This window comes from Actinia tenebrosa, unplaced genomic scaffold (assembly GCF_029948245.1).
Source record: "Actinia tenebrosa isolate PJP-AT-01 unplaced genomic scaffold, QUT_ActTen_1.0 PGA_scaffold5__44_contigs__length_20552954, whole genome shotgun sequence".
Taxonomy (NCBI): domain Eukaryota; kingdom Metazoa; phylum Cnidaria; class Anthozoa; order Actiniaria; family Actiniidae; genus Actinia; species Actinia tenebrosa.
The window spans coordinates 9,092,552-9,108,249 of record NW_028292582.1 but is presented as its reverse complement, the minus strand read 5'-3'; the positions used below and the strand labels follow the sequence as shown (position 1 = coordinate 9,108,249).

The window sequence follows — 15,698 nt, the reverse complement described above, 5'->3', positions numbered from 1 at the left end:
AGGGATACAGGGCTGCTTTACCTACTGGGACCAACATTGTCCTGGGGGAGAGGGGGTACGGACAATATTTTTTTAAAGAAGGGAAATTCTACTATTTCATGATTGGGTGAAAAATTCTCAACTCTTTTTTGTCCAAGATTGAGGGTGGGACAAGGATATAAGGAAACTAGAAAAAAATCCCAACAGAAGTGTGGGAAATAGGTAGGAAATGAGAAATATGGGGGAGGAGATGGGGTGGGGGGGGGGGGGGAGATGGGGGGGGGGAGGAGAAGGGGGGGAGGAGAAGGAGGGAGGGTAGGGGGGGATGTAGCAGCTTGTGTATTCATAAATAATTAGCTATTTTTCTTACCCATAATAAGGTTTCTCGTTTTCTTGATGTCTTCAGTAACAGACTGCCAAAAAATAATTAAAAGATAAAATCATATTAAATGTCAACATATTAGACAAGGGACAATTTGATGATGTTGCTATTAGCCATTCTAAGGTTGGGGGAAAGACAAGGTGGAGCCTGAATCACAGTGCTTTGAGGGACTTTTTTAGGGGATGATGTACAATCTTGGACAAAAAAAGTTGAGAAAACTTCATTTCATCATTGAATTGCACAATTTTCCTTAAAAAATTGCTTTGGTTCATCGTACCCCCTCCCCCCTAGGACAATGTTGGTCCCATCAGGTAGAGCAGTGCTCTCTCCCATGGAAACAACATTGTTTGGGAAGGGGGGAGAGGGGGTCGTTTTAAGGAGAATTTTTCATGTTTTTCAGATAAAAAATGTCCTTAACATTTTTGTCCAAGATTGTAGACACCATCTTTGGAAATATGACCCTTAAGAAAGTCCCACAATGCACTGCAATGCCACCTCGAAAAAATCTTTTCCTCAACCTTGGAATGAACAATTATAGTTATTATAACACATTATGATTACGTCTTCCGTCCTATTCATTCATTCCTTCACTCATACATGTACATCTGTACCATGTTTTAGACCCTTTGCATTGATTTCCTAGAGGAATAGACCTATCCTGAATTCGCTTGACTGACCACGAAACAATGGTTTGAAGTCGAGATTGAACTTAATTCTTTTATTCATCAAGTTCAACCTCAACTTGAAACCATTGTTTCATGATCAGTCAAGCGAATTTAGGATAGGTCTATTGTCCAGGGGGTCAAAACAATAGGCCGTCTTTTCTTACTCAGTGCAAGGGATCTATTGGCCTTACCAATTCTAATGATTCACCAGCGCTTTGCAAAGACTCTACTTCTTTTACCAGGACATTTTCCCTACACAACACAATAATCATATGTTAAAATACTACATGTTTGTATATTTCACATTTCATTATATTATTTGCTTCACCATCGCAAAGTCCTTGAGGCAGTTGGAATCCAGTAGCTCAATTATTAGTCAGGGGTGTAGTCAGGGGTGTAGTCAGGGGTGTAGTCAATGGTGTAGTCAATGGTGTAAGCAGGGGTGTAGTCAATGGTGTAGTCAATGGTGTAGGCAGGGGTGTACTCAATGGTGTAGTCAGGGGTGTAGTCAATGGTGTTGTCAGGGGTGTAGTCAGGGGTGTAGGCAGGGGCGTAGCCAGGGGTATAGTCAGGGGTGTACTCAGGGGTATGACTAGGGGGGCAAGGGGGCCTGGCCAAGGCAAAATCCTGACTATGCCCCTACTAGTCACCCTTCCTTTTTTGTACAAACAAATGATAATGTATAAACCTGCTTACATTTATTTTACTTTCTAGCATTAAGAATCAAGATGAGAAAATGAATAGAGAGTTATCATGATTGAAGAACTAGTAGTATAGCGCTAGTTGGTGTTACAAGCATCAGCATCATGATATTAATTTCCCAACCATTATCACCATCTCTGGTTGGCATGACAATAGCTTGCATCACAGCAACTAGCACTATAATAATATTATAATAATATATTATATAATAAATATTAATATTATAGTATACCTGACTTGTAGGTTGGCACTCAAAAACTGGAAGTGTTCCCTGATTTCATTGATCAGTTGCATCTTGTCTGATTTACTGTGAGCTAAAGCATCGTTTATTTTCTACAAGAAGATAAGATAATATTAATCAGATGCCTAATAGTCACCGCAGCATGGCTTCAAATAATTACTGGTCATCAGATGATGTCCAGCCAGAATTGGAACTTGTCTAGTCATCTTTTTGCTTGTTTGCCGGTCAGTTTGACCTGTAACATTGAGCCAGAAAATACAAGGTATGAGAGAGCTAAAACAAGCTTGTAATAATGAATGCCAACGGACTGGGTGTTATTTTAAGCCCAGCTGCAGGAAGCGAAGCAAGTATCTATCATATTTCACTGATATCCGATAGATTCACCTACTCATAGTCTCACCTACTGAAGTTCGCCGACTCTCAACATTGTATATTTACTCTCACCCTTCATAGATCTATGTTATCTTAAGCCCTGTCGCAAGGAGTGAAGCAAGTACATGGATCTATTGTATTTTACTGATATGCGATAGATTCACCTACTCGTAGTCTCACCTACTTAAGTTTGCTTACTCTCAATACTGTGAATTTACTCTCACCCTTCATAGATAAGGTTTTACGCGTATTTGATATGTAGGCAAACTTCAGTGGGCAAACTTCAGCAGGCACAACTATGCTTAGGCGAAACTATGTGTATTTGGAACTATCGTAATTTATTTAACTTTATTATATACCTTTCATTACCTATAAGTAATTGTCTGATAAGACAATGTTGCTTTGATCGTGTTAATACTTTTTACCTTCTGTGAGTGTTCTAAATGCATTAATATTGATTTCCCATCGTTTAAGCTTTGCTGCAGCTGCTCTTTGATTTCATTAGTCTGTTAACAAACAAGCAAATAAACAGATTAAAATTATCAATATAATTATTTAAATTTGATATTAAGGCTGTTCATACGTTATGTGATCTATGGGTACTATGCCATGTGTCTGTCTGTCCCCCACCACTACACAATGTGCACAGACAGGCTGGTGGTAATCTTCTGTCCGTCCATTCATTTATTCTCTTACCATGTGATCTATGGGTACTATATCATGTGTCTGTCTGTCCCCCACCACCACACAATGTGCACAGACAGGCTGCTTGTCATCCTTGTCAAAGAACTCAAATGGCCGATTGTCATGCAAAGTACAACCAAAAGAATTTGCATCCGCACTGAAAAAAATTACAAATATCATATTCAATAAAATGGAAAAGACAATTCACTATTAAGAATTCAAATTCTCTGTCGTACAGGGTTGACCTTGATTATATTATAATTATAGTAATATATTTTGAATATTCATGTGTTCTTGTGTGAGTCTGTGGAATTTCAAAGTGTTTGTATTGTTGAAGTTGTGCATTCTTTACTCTACCGTTTGTATTTGTGAATAAACTGATAATGTAAAGAGGCTAACCCTGTATAAATGAGTCTGTAATCAAGGAACATGCCGGTATTTGACTAATTTGCAATCGAAAGCGTCTTATTGGAAAAGTAGTGTGCTCTTCATCTTACTGATTTTGTCATCTCAAACGCTTAGAAGATTGTTACACGCCCCTAGGCCTGAATCAATAAGGTATTTTTTAAATTTGATTTTCCAGGTTCTACATTTCAATAACGAAGTTTAGGGTTATTTATTGTAATTATTGTACCAACCTATTGGCTACTCTCTTCCTTTAATGGTTGGCATGGATAAGAAGAGATTTCTGGCATCGATTTGTAAGCTAGTATGAATATTTAGGGGTGGGTCAGGGGTGGTAAAGTGGGTACCTACTCACCCAGCTTTTGCATAAATTTCTCAGTATATCCTCAGTAAACCACCCCCTTTTCCTCGCATTCCTTGGTAAAACCTGTGTAATAGTCAACCCCCTGCTAAAGTACCTGGACCTGCCACTGATACTGCTATAATAATATAAATTTGGAACCACATTGGGATTGTGCTAGGGGTCCTAACGTTACCTTGTTTCCAGTAGTGGAAGAGGTCTGTGTTTTTGAAGTGTATGAGAAGAAGAATGGACCTGTAAAATGAATATATCATTAATAATTTATTAGCTTAATATACATGTAGGACATACTACATGCTGGAATGATCGCATGAGCTTTAATTTAATTACTAATTCATTAGTGTGTGAGTTATGCAATACATCAGTCATCCCATATATAAAGTAATAAAACTAAACTTGGGTTCCTGCTGTTATGCTCTCTTACTAGCAAGCCTGAATGCTCAGTGCAATAAACCATTTGCAGTTTGTCGGGATGCAACTCAATTTGGATCACATCGCAATAGGTTTCCAATACTCCATTTTACAGTTCCATTCAGTGACCAAGAATAATTAATAGTCCCAAGCCAAGGTTGACGTTTCCGCACATAGTAAAACTATACTTTTTATCATGCGCTGCAAACTCCAACCTCGGCTTGCAACTATTATTTGTGTTCACTGATTGGAACTATTCTCAGGAGATTGAGATTCTTTTGTTTTGTCCTCCAAATTGAGCTGCTTTGACGTCACATGCAAGGGGTCTATTGGCCAAGTTCAAGATGGTATTAAGATTCTTAACTTTTATTATTAATATTGTCTAGTACCTTTTCAAAGCACTTGGTACAGAAGACACATTCACACTTGATACATCTACTAGTGGCTGTGGCACTGAAGCATTCCTCACACTTTAGAACTGTCAAATCAAAACAGAATAATCAAGGTGTCACACTTCTAGTCCTCAGAAAAACATTTCTGTATTAGACCTTAACTACTTAGAACTAGCAATAGACAGTATCTTTAAAGCTCGGGCTTTGTGTTTTCCAATTTCTGACCATGTCATTCCTAGATAATTCTAGACAACCATTAAACAAAGAAATGATACTCTTAGGAATGACACAGTCTGTGATGGGAGAACATTGCACCACGAAGAGTAATGTCTTTTACAGCCATTCTTAATCACACGCGCCGCTCTAGCGATTGTTCTTGTTGCGACAAAGAAGCTTTTGGTGGACGTCAATCAAGGCATTTCCATGACATTCTATAGGCACGTGCCCTCATAGCTTTGTGTTTTCCGACAATGTTATGGAAACCCCTTGTGATTAATGTGCGGCAGAAGGAAAATTAGAGAACCCAGAGAAAAAACCCTTCCAATTGGGTTACGAAAATTAATAGACCAACAAGATTAATCGATACTCTAGTTTCAAATTCTGTTGCTCAGAGTTTGGCTTGATTTTGATGTGCAGAATATTTTTGTTTTCAGTGAAAGTCTGTGAAATTTCAAAGCATTTGTTAAAGACAAAATTGTTTATAAATACTAAAAATTGCTTTCCATAGGGGGAAAAAATTCTTCATTAGCCGAAAATGTGAACAGAGAAACTTTTGCTCAAATAGGATTTTTTTTATTTAGGGTCCGAATTAATTACATGAGGGATTATTATAGGAGATGAATATTATTATTACAAACTCTATGAGAACTCAATACCAAATATCTAGAAGATGAATTAAGAACTTCATTTTTCAGAAAGAATTCTTCAGAATTAATAGACTTAATTCATCGTGGTGCAATATGTTTTTTCATTTCAGGCCAAGTGTCGTTCCCTAGTATAGAGAATAGGTTTCTTTATTTGAGTTTTATCGACTGAATGTTTTCCCATTTCAGACCAAGCGTTATTCCCTAGTATAGAGAATGATCTCTTCATTTGAGTTTTATCCATTGAATGTTCTCATATGCTAGGGAATAACAGGTGGTTTGTAATTATGGGAAAAATATTGTACCAAGACGAATCAGGTATATTTTTGTAATACACCACATAGCGGTTAAGTGTTTGATCACCATTTGCAGCAGAATTTTAGAGACTTTTATCAGCTGATTGAAACTCGGGAACACAGTATTTAAAGTAGCAAATTCATTAAACTAAACTTAAAACTATTAAATTCCAATTATTAATTATAACCTTTGTCTGTAAAGACATTGAAATTGAAATAATTGCAATAGGGATTAACGCCTCCATTCATAGGATTTCTATTTAACACACAATAGTAATCTAAGCAACTAACAGACCCGCTCACAGAGGCAAGAGGAGAGAGAGAAGATAATCCCATAACAGAGCAAGCTATACTTTAAGTCCTTAATATATACAGTGAACTTGCTTTTCAAGGTAGGCATAATGTGTAACAAATGATGGAATTTTTACAAACTATTAATAATAATAAATATAATAATAATAATGGGAATTAACAGTGGATTCTACAGAGCGGCTTTTCTTGCACTGGATTCTAATTAGAATTCAGAAGAGCTTTGAATTTTGTGGTAGGAGGAAAGCAGTGGAGAACCTAGAGAAAAGCCCTTAACGCACAGGAGAGAACTAACTAGAAATTGTTTTTATGTATATATATTTATTCTTTTATATAAATGTTTTCATTAACCTTCGAAAGTAAATATAATTGATTATTTTCCCTCTTCTCTACACATACTCTGCTCTTCTCCCCTCAGTCTGCTCTTTTTCCCCCTCTTCTCTTATCTCATCTCATTTCTTTTCTTCTCTTCTCTTATCTCATATAATCTCTTTTCTTGTCTTCTCTTCTCTCCTCTCCTCTCCTCTCCTCTCTTCTCTTCTCCTCTCTCACAAATTATTATCAAATATTTTTCCTTGTAAGTTTGACAAAATAAATTTATTTGGGTTCTCTTCTCTCCTCTTCTCTTCTCTCCTCTCTCACAAATTGTTATCAAATAATTTTCCTCGTAAATTTGACAAAATAAATTTGTTTCAAGACTGTATAACAGAATAATATTTGGTAATTACAAACTCTTTAAACTAACTAATTTGCCCCTTGCTGTGGAAAAAGTAAAACGGCCAAATTGTGAAAAATATGGGCCTACGTTTTCATGAGCAAGTAACAAAAAGGTTGAAATTGATATGAAACAGTTTTAATTTTGAAACACCTAATTTTGAAATGCATCTTGGCCCAGCTGTGTCAATAAAGTAAAGAATTGAAATTCTATGACTTACTGATTTATTTGCTACACTTTGTATTATAAGCTGTTATTAAAGGAAGTTTGAATAGTAAGAAATTATTTTCAAAGTCAAATCATTTGAAAATATTAATTTGATTCCATTATTTCGTTATTAGTTCGCATACAACATAAAAGTAATTTCTGTCAATATTTTGATCTTTTTGCTCTATAATTCTTTTCAACAATCTTGTGGCGAATCTCTGATTTTCATTTATCTAGTATTTAGACAATGAAACCCCCATCCCATTCAGGAAAAGAGTCAACACGTACATTATCATGCTAATCCCCTTTAATAATTCATTCAATAAGCTGGGCTTACAGCTGTAAATCCAAATCAGTTTAAGAAGAATAACAATTATCACCTCAATTAACACCTAGGACATTATGTTAACAGCTGGGCAATCTAAGATTATTTCCCTAAGGGGTGCTAAAAAAGATATAACATTGGGATTAAGATGTTATAATGCTACACAGTAATATAATTATAACATAACTCATCAAACAGTCTATAACAAATTTAGATGATTCTGACTACTTTCTCAAGGTAATTCAAGGATAACTGTATTTTACTACAAATTATTTCTAATTTCTTCTTTTATTTATAATCAATTTTTTTGAGAAAAAATAATATATTAGGAACCTAGAAAATTAGATGATTCTGACCACTTACTCAAGGTGAAAGTTATAATTTAAATTAATACAAATTATTTCTCTTTTCTACAATCCTTTATTAAGAATAATTAAATTTGTCGAGAAAATTTCCTAAATTATTAGGACCTAAGTATATATTAAGTAAAACAATTCTGACTAAATCCTCAAGGTAATTAGAATGAATTTTTTCCCCTCTTTCTTTGATTAATTTTCTTAAGAATGTTTTTAAAAATGTGTTAAGAAAAGTTTTACTGTAATATCATGATAATACTGACTTTTTAATATATGTAACATTTATTTTAGCTAACCTAATATAAAGTGTCTGGAAAAGATGGGATGATTATAAATTGAAAAAAAAAAAAAAAAAAGGGGGAGAGAAATTTATATTTGTATGAATTTAGATAATATAATAGTATAATGATAAGTTGTTGTTGCAATTGTTGTTAGTGTTGGAGTTGTTGCTGCTGTTAATGTTGAGGAAGTTGTTGTTGCAGTTGTCATTGGTTGGCATTGGTGTTGCTGCTGTCAATGTTGATGAAGTTCTGAAGTTCTTGCTCTGGCTGTTGTTGCAGTTATTGATGCTTATATAGTTGCTGTAGTTGCAGTTGTTGCTGTTGGTGGTGGTGTTGGTAAAAGTTTATCATCATTGCTGTGCTTATTCTTACTTTTAATGTCGCTTCTACTGTAATATTCTAGCTACTGTTAGTGGTGTTGATGTCATTTTATTAGCAGACATGGGCAGTAATGTTCTTGATGGAGCTAAAAAAAATTTTTTAAAAAATTAACATAAAGTAGATATTTTTCAGCATTAATACTTTCCTACAGTAGTAGTATATTAAATATAACAGGAAATCCTAATTTCCCCAAATCATTTCAGACCAACAATTCTATCTTACTGACAAACCTATGGCAGCAAACTATGATATTATTAGGTGTCTGTTTGTCATTGAACAACAAACAGTAAAACGAAATGTCTTGTTCCAACTTCACTTGGCAGACATCAATTATCTATAGTGCCGTGAAGTCAAATGAATGTTGAATCCAGAAACTTTAATATCTCTAAGTCGAACAACACAAAGAAGCACTTGGATGAAATTCTGTCAAAATATATTGGAGACTGACTTTTCCTAGTTAAAGTAATTTAATGATGAATATAGATGACTTTCAAGGACTACTCTCACTACTAAAAATTCTACATTTTAAGCACATTACCACAAAGAAATCTGACTAGAGAACAATAACGTTGAGTAAATGATGAGATTTACTCACAATTTAGATGCTACAATATAATTGACTATTTTTATCTGCCACTTTTGACTGTGAAAAAATATGTTGCTTGCAGTATATTGGGGTCATATTGGGGAAGCACCGGTGGCGTGTGCTGCTAATGTGCCGCCTCTCATCAATGCGGCCCGAGTTCTAGTCCTGCCGATCTCGATGTCGCATGTGAGTAGAGTTGTTTGTTGGTTCTCTCCTGTGCTTCGAGGGTTTTTCTCCTGGTTCTCCGGTTTTCCTCCCTCCTCAAAAATCAACTACTAAATTGTAATTCGATCTTTGGGCTTTCACTTAGTTTGGAGCCGAGCTCTGTTGTGATTGTCCCACTCTGTGATACAACAGCGAAAAGCTTTGTAGATTTTTTAGAATTTTTTTAGATTTTTTAGATATAGATATAGTATATAACTGAGATTCAATTCATTTCCAATTTTCATCCAGGCAAGAAAGAAAAAAACACTTTAAATTTAATAGCCTAAAAATAGAACAAGTATATGTCATTGAAGAATAAACAATGTGGAACTTCGTGCTCAAACTTCAACTTCCAGACATCAAGTGCTGTCTGGGATTCAATGAATTCAGGAACTTTAAATTTAGGCTGACAAGAGGATGTAAAAACTAAGTATTTAACTATAATTTACAATACAGCAATTATAAGAAAAAAATCAGATAATAATGAGAGATGTCCAAGCAAGTACTAGCAACTTTTCACTAGACTTTTGATATTATAATAAATATAAGGGGTTTTGTTTCTATATAATACTGAACATGGAATCTTAATATTCTTTGAATTGTGGCTGCAGTAGAAGGATTATCCCAAAAGCAAACACTAAACAAACTTTAGCTAGACACATTATTAAGATTGCCCGACAACCAGATAGTTTAAGAGTCATACAGGATGATTCTAAGGGGTTTAAATTTAATAAAGAGTGAGTAAAACAAACAAGAACGTTCTGATTTCTGAACATTGCAAACAGGAAGTTACAGGAAGAAAATTTCAGGAGAAAGATAAAGGAAAATTAATAAGATTTCGGGATTGAAGGATGTCTCCAAAGATTATTATGATGGATAAGTCTATTCAAATCCAGACCCTTTTAAGTCTTATTTTCGATTTGTCTATAAATCAGAGGCTTAAGTTCACAGCATATCTATAAGAAAATCTTTATCATAAGAAAGCTTAAATCTCAATTTAGAATATCACAGTGACAAAAATATAATTTCAAATTTTTACATAAACAAAGAAAGGACCAATGGATATAAATTAGAAAAAAGACTGAAATGTATATTAAATAGCTTTCATTTATTATATAAGTCGATAATTTATGAACATGTCACGCACATTATATTATTGTAACCCTTTAGAGAAAATTTATTTAAAAATTAGAATAATTTAAATAGTATACTAGTTTTATCCTTTACCATGTCATGAAAGGGCTTTTTTTGCTTTCATGTCTTCCTTTAAGATTTTTTTTTTTCCTTTGAATTCCTTCTATCTATTTACCTTTAGTTTAGCTACAATCCTGGACAAAAGTCATTGGGACACTTGAAAACTCAGTGCAAAATTTTTAAATATTGTCTTAATATCCATAATTTTTCAATGTTCATACGCCATTTCATCTATGAAGCTCACCCCCCCCCCCTCCCCCAATTCAATGTTGGTCAAAGCACACATCATCGCAAACGCCCCACTTGCCACAACATTGAATTGGGGGGGGGGTTGAAAATAACAATTTTATGTAATTTTATATGTTGCTGTCCCAATATTTTTGTCCAGGATTGTAGTTTAATTTCCTTTTTTCTTTTCATTATCTATCAATAAATGGACTTTTTTTTTTTTCCTGATCAGTCATATTTTTTTAAATTCTATAGGTTTAACTTTTTAATTTTATCCCACTAATATTCCCAGTACAATGGCTTTAGGTATATTGTTCTACGGTTTTGCTACATCTAAAGCAATTAAGCTAAACTATTAATGACTAACGACTACCTCCTGCCCACCTCAAACAAGCAGAACGATAAAGAACATTCATTGATAAAAAATACAATAATAAACAAAGCACCTTCCTTCCTTCGGCAAACAAAGTCGAACAAAAAACTCTTTCATTCAAAGTTAATGAACAATACATATTAGATGAAGCTTCTCTTGGGAATAACATCAAAAGATAAAGTAGAACCAATAAAGGATGGTTTAAGCGTTAGAGCTTTTGTACTTTCGTGAATACCTTTCATGTCAAGGGTGACAACAACTTATCATAGGAAACGTGCAATTTTTGATTGAGGAAGTGATCGAGACTCAAGCCCACTATCTGTCTTAAGTTATAAATTACGAGAAGAGATTTGGGACTATTACTTCACTTGTAAATTAGTCAACAGAAGTCCAAGATTACAACACTTCAAAGGTAAGATTTTAAACTCAGAGAGAGAGAGTGTGTGCGTGTGTGAGAGTGTGTGTGAGAGAAAGAGAGAATGAGGGGAATTTGGAATTATTACTTCATCAGGAGTCCAAGATATAGCACTTTCAAGGTAAGGTTTTTTCTCTGAGTGTGAGAGCAGGTAATTAAAGTAAGAACCCTTAAATGAAATCCTGAGAGTTAGGAAAAATGTAAAACTCTTCAAGTATTGTAAGATCAAAGAAGTGTGTCTGTGGCAGAGAGAAAAAGAGAGAGAAAGAGAGTAAGAAAGAAACATAAGGAGAGAAGAAAAAAATCAGTGAGACTAAAAAAATAATATAGTTGTAAAAATCTTTCCAACTAATCCCTGTCTGATAGTAAAAATAATAATAGTGATTTGAAAAAAGGCCCAATAAAGACTTCAATTCTTAGAAGATTAAATTTTTTTTGTTTTTCAACTTCTTAATTGAAGTAAATGAATATCTTTGAATTTTTTCAAAATAAATGGAACGTTTTTTTGAAGAAAAAAAGTAAGAAGCCAATTGTTAGCTGGTATGAAACGTTATTTAAAGTGTTAGTATATGGTCTATTTAGAATTAAGAATTCAAATGATTTTCTTCTTTTTTTCCAAGAAAAGCATTAGCTCTAACAAGACCTCGTATACTTTACAATTTAGTTAACTATGTTCGAAAACTTATATGAACTGACAGACTTAGCCATGAAGGCCACAAAGTTATCAGTGTTTTTAACTACTGTTATGCGTTTACCCTCATTGAAATAAACTCCGACGAAGGACTAACGTCCGAAACATCAGTCTACTAGCTTTCATACTTATGGTGATAAAATTATCTACTACGACACATTTGTTTTCTCTTGAAATAAAGCCTATTATTATTATTATTAGATTTAATTTATAATCATTGATTTTACAACATTAAATTTGAAAAACAGACTGAAAATGTATTTTGATAATTTGATTTAGAATTGTTTTTATAAAACACTTTAATTGAATGGAGTGGATTGGAACCATGTAAGTATATAAATGCAATTGAAATGAAACATTTAAGAAAAATGTTTAATATTATAATAAGTAAAAGGAAAGTGTACACAATTATTATCATTATTATTATCATTATTATTATTATTATACGTCTTCATATCAAAGAAGCAAAACAAAAACAAAAACTTGGCAAGATCAAAGTAAAGGATTGAAAAAGTTATATTTATATTAAACTGCAATAATCTGATATTGCTTATGAGTATATTTATATTTCAACAGCCAGTTATAATTATAAATAGTAATCAAAATTTTTCTTGACAACCATAATTATTCTTATAAAGAGATATTGACCTTTTAGTCTCCTTGAAGAGACATATTAGATAAACAAAAATGAAAAAATCTGTGCTACATATCAAGTTCATTTAGTTTAAATTACTATATATATTTAAGAAATAGAAAATGTGCAAGTGTGCTGTGTGCAGTTACAAAGCGCACCAGGGTTGGCAGAACACAAGAGAAGTGTTAGGCAAATGATGAAATGATGATGCATAGCGGAGTACTTCTCGACACTTCTTGAGTGCTCTGTCAATCTCCATGTGCTTTATGACTCCACACAGCACAGGAGGCAAGTTTTTTATTCCTTTTATAAAATACAATACAATTACAGTAACCATTATTTCAGATAAGAATGACATAACTGAAAGCGTGTGCAGGTGCTGTGAGCTCTCATGAAGCATGTGCTCCCAACCAATCAGAATGCAGGATTTATAACAGTTATTCTATAATTATAGTTATATAACATAATTTATTAATATTTCATAATAATATCTTGTAAGTACAAAACCTTTATTTTATATATAATAATATACCATAACTTAAGTGTTTTTTCTTCATGCATTGTTCTTTCATCCATTTCAATTTTCATTATTTTTTGTTTACTTTTTAAATTTATTCTTCCTCCACCATTAATTATTCCAATATTCTATCTTTTTATCAGATGAAGATCTCGTACTTTGCCTTGGCCACCCTACTCCTAACCCTGATGCTGATATCTACAGACATTCAAGCAGTGACACAAGAGGAGTGCAAGAGCATATGCAGAAGTGATCCCAACTATATCATGTGCCGAAATCATTGTATTGCGAATGGTTGCATTGAGTGCGAGACTCAACTCCTAGATCCTTGTGTGACTGACTGTCTTTTAAATTAGTGCAAATATAAGGAAAGAAGTTGTATTACTTGAAATAATTGAAAAAAAATATCCATGTACACGCAATGTAAACTTATTCTATATTATATTTAATAAAATATAATTCACTTTAAAAATACTCTGTTTCAAGTCCCTCACTTTATTAGAATAGAGATAAATTTAACAGGTATTGTTAGTGAAAAATAATTTAATGTGGGTAGAGCTTGCTAAGGTCCCATCCACACTTCAAGATCGAAGGCACACTTTTTCCCTATTCAGACCAACTTTAGGAAGATGAATAACTTATTTTCCCCCTCCTTTACTTTTCAAACTTTTTAACAATCCGTTATCCCATGCAAGCATGTGGATGACGTCAGGATACTGAACCGTGGGCAGATACTGCGAAAATACTGCCTACCGCTTTCTCAAACAACCAATCAGAATGCATGATTTTTAGGATACCAGGTCAGAAAAATAAATTTTTTTCATTTTATTTTGTTTACTTACCAGCATTACTCCCCTTTTGCCCTCCTTCAACTTGTAGCTGTCTCTGCCTTGCGATCAGAGCAACAGCTTGTTGCATTCCTGTTTTTGACGTCAGTTTGAAATCTGTTTTCTTGGCTGTAGTTCTAAAATGAATGCCAATAGAAGAAAAATAGTAAATCATTTTCACTGCCAAAGAAGCCCTTTGTAGTCTAAGTGTCTGGGATAGGTAACTTAGTGAATAAGGCAAAAAAAATTAAATTTTCAGGCTTAAACAAGGAACCACCAGCCTAGGGGCATGCGGCTTGTACATGTATTTTACCTTCATATTCCTATAACAGCTAAACAAAGGCAGCAGATGCGGGGGGGGGGGGGGGGGGGGAGGGAAGGGGGGTAAGGGGCGGAACTCCCCACTTAAGAGCTGGGGGTGGGTACCTTCTTAGGATAATTTCAATTTTCCAGATTGCATTTTCCTTGTAGACAACTTTTCATTTCCTTTGTTCATTTGATTGTAAAATAGAATAAAAATGTCCAACTCTTGGACTGCTTAGTAGCTATAGGTGGATGTAATATTTATAAACATCGCCATTGTGATGTTAATAACCGTTCTAACAGTAGGTTTTGTCACTTTACTCTATAGTTTTCCAAATACCTTTCCAGTAAAGCCTTCCTATAACTGTTAGTAGCCATTATTCCCATGGTGTAAACATTTACTTCAAGCTCTGCGACTCCAGCTTCGCCCTCTTTGACCAGCACAGTTGTGTAGTTACATTCTGGGCATATTACTTGGGTCTTGTGTAGTCTTGCAAGCTTTGTTATACATCCCTTGCAGAACGTATGGCCACATTCCAGCAACAATGGGATATTCGGGGGTTTATTTTTGTAAAAACCTTAATCAAATGAAACCAAAACTACGTTCATGATGCGAGTTGACTGACTTGGAGACAACAGTCAAACTTTTCCATGTATAGCATTCATGTTGTATAGAGAATTTTTGGCTATGTAAGCAGCAATGTTATCAATTCAAAGTGTTTATAACAAGTGTTTGGGGAGTTATAAACAATAAAGAAGCTTGCTGTGACTGTCTTTCTTCAAGTAACACGTAAAAGTCATGCTGAATGTAAGCTCAAAACAAGCCTCTTAAAACTACGGAAAACTCACCTTCGAAGCAAAAATTCCTACAACAATTCTTACAGGTAGGTGTCCTCTGCATTATTGCAAGGATTAGCGGAATAATTAGGATGATAAGAAAGAAAATTAGGGGAAAAGGAGAAGAATTGAGCGAGTATTTGCAGCCATGTTCAGCGTGCTTCGACCTGGAACGATGTAAACCGTGTTTGACAAGAGCCACGTGCACGGGAGATGACCAATAGGAGGACAGCATTCTCGATATGTGTAGGGGAGGGGTGGGTAGGGGGCAAATAAGAAGGAAGGAAGAAAGAAAGAAAAAAAGAAAAAAAGAAAGAAAGAAAGAAAGAAAGAAAGGAAGGAAGAAAGAAAATTTATGATTCTGAAGACTTATTGAACAATGATATTAGAAATATTGGGCTTCCTGTGGTCGTCTGCAAACTCTACGGTCTACTTAACTTCGAAAATGCAGTCTTCTTTCTCTTTGAAAAAACCGAATATTTCCAAAGATTTAGCGATTGATATTGCAGAGAAACACTTTGGCCTTGAATCTAAACTCTTTGCAGTGAAAGAATTCGACAGC

General features: G+C 34.3%; 1 protein-coding gene and 1 long non-coding RNA gene across 3 annotated transcripts in view; one reads left to right on the top strand and one right to left on the bottom strand.

Annotated features, from left to right (window-relative positions):
• The window catches only part of LOC116293265 (RING finger protein 17), a 34,569-nt gene extending 19,254 nt beyond the window's left edge, over positions 1-15,315 (bottom strand). The window contains exons 1-10 of one of the 2 annotated variants that reach the window (XM_031700671.2): positions 15,149-15,315; positions 14,640-14,877; positions 14,012-14,133; positions 4,592-4,680; positions 3,967-4,025; positions 3,038-3,182; positions 2,767-2,847; positions 1,961-2,061; positions 1,218-1,278; positions 350-392 (exon numbers count right to left, since the gene is read on the bottom strand). In XM_031700671.2, coding sequence (XP_031556531.2) covers positions 350-392; positions 1,218-1,278; positions 1,961-2,061; positions 2,767-2,847; positions 3,038-3,182; positions 3,967-4,025; positions 4,592-4,680; positions 14,012-14,133; positions 14,640-14,877; positions 15,149-15,200 — 991 coding nt within the window. In that variant the 5' untranslated portion in view covers positions 15,201-15,315. Of the gene's footprint in view, positions 1-349; positions 393-1,217; positions 1,279-1,960; positions 2,062-2,766; positions 2,848-3,037; positions 3,183-3,966; positions 4,026-4,591; positions 4,683-14,011; positions 14,134-14,639; positions 14,878-15,148 lie in introns of both variants that reach the window. The other variant, XM_089037823.1, reaches the window with a different exon arrangement.
• On the top strand, positions 11,027-13,643 carry LOC116293266 (uncharacterized). Its single transcript, XR_004196789.2, has 2 exons — positions 11,027-11,324; positions 13,313-13,643. It is a non-coding gene; the product is annotated as an uncharacterized LOC116293266 (long non-coding RNA).
• Positions 15,316-15,698: the final 383 nt, after the last annotated feature.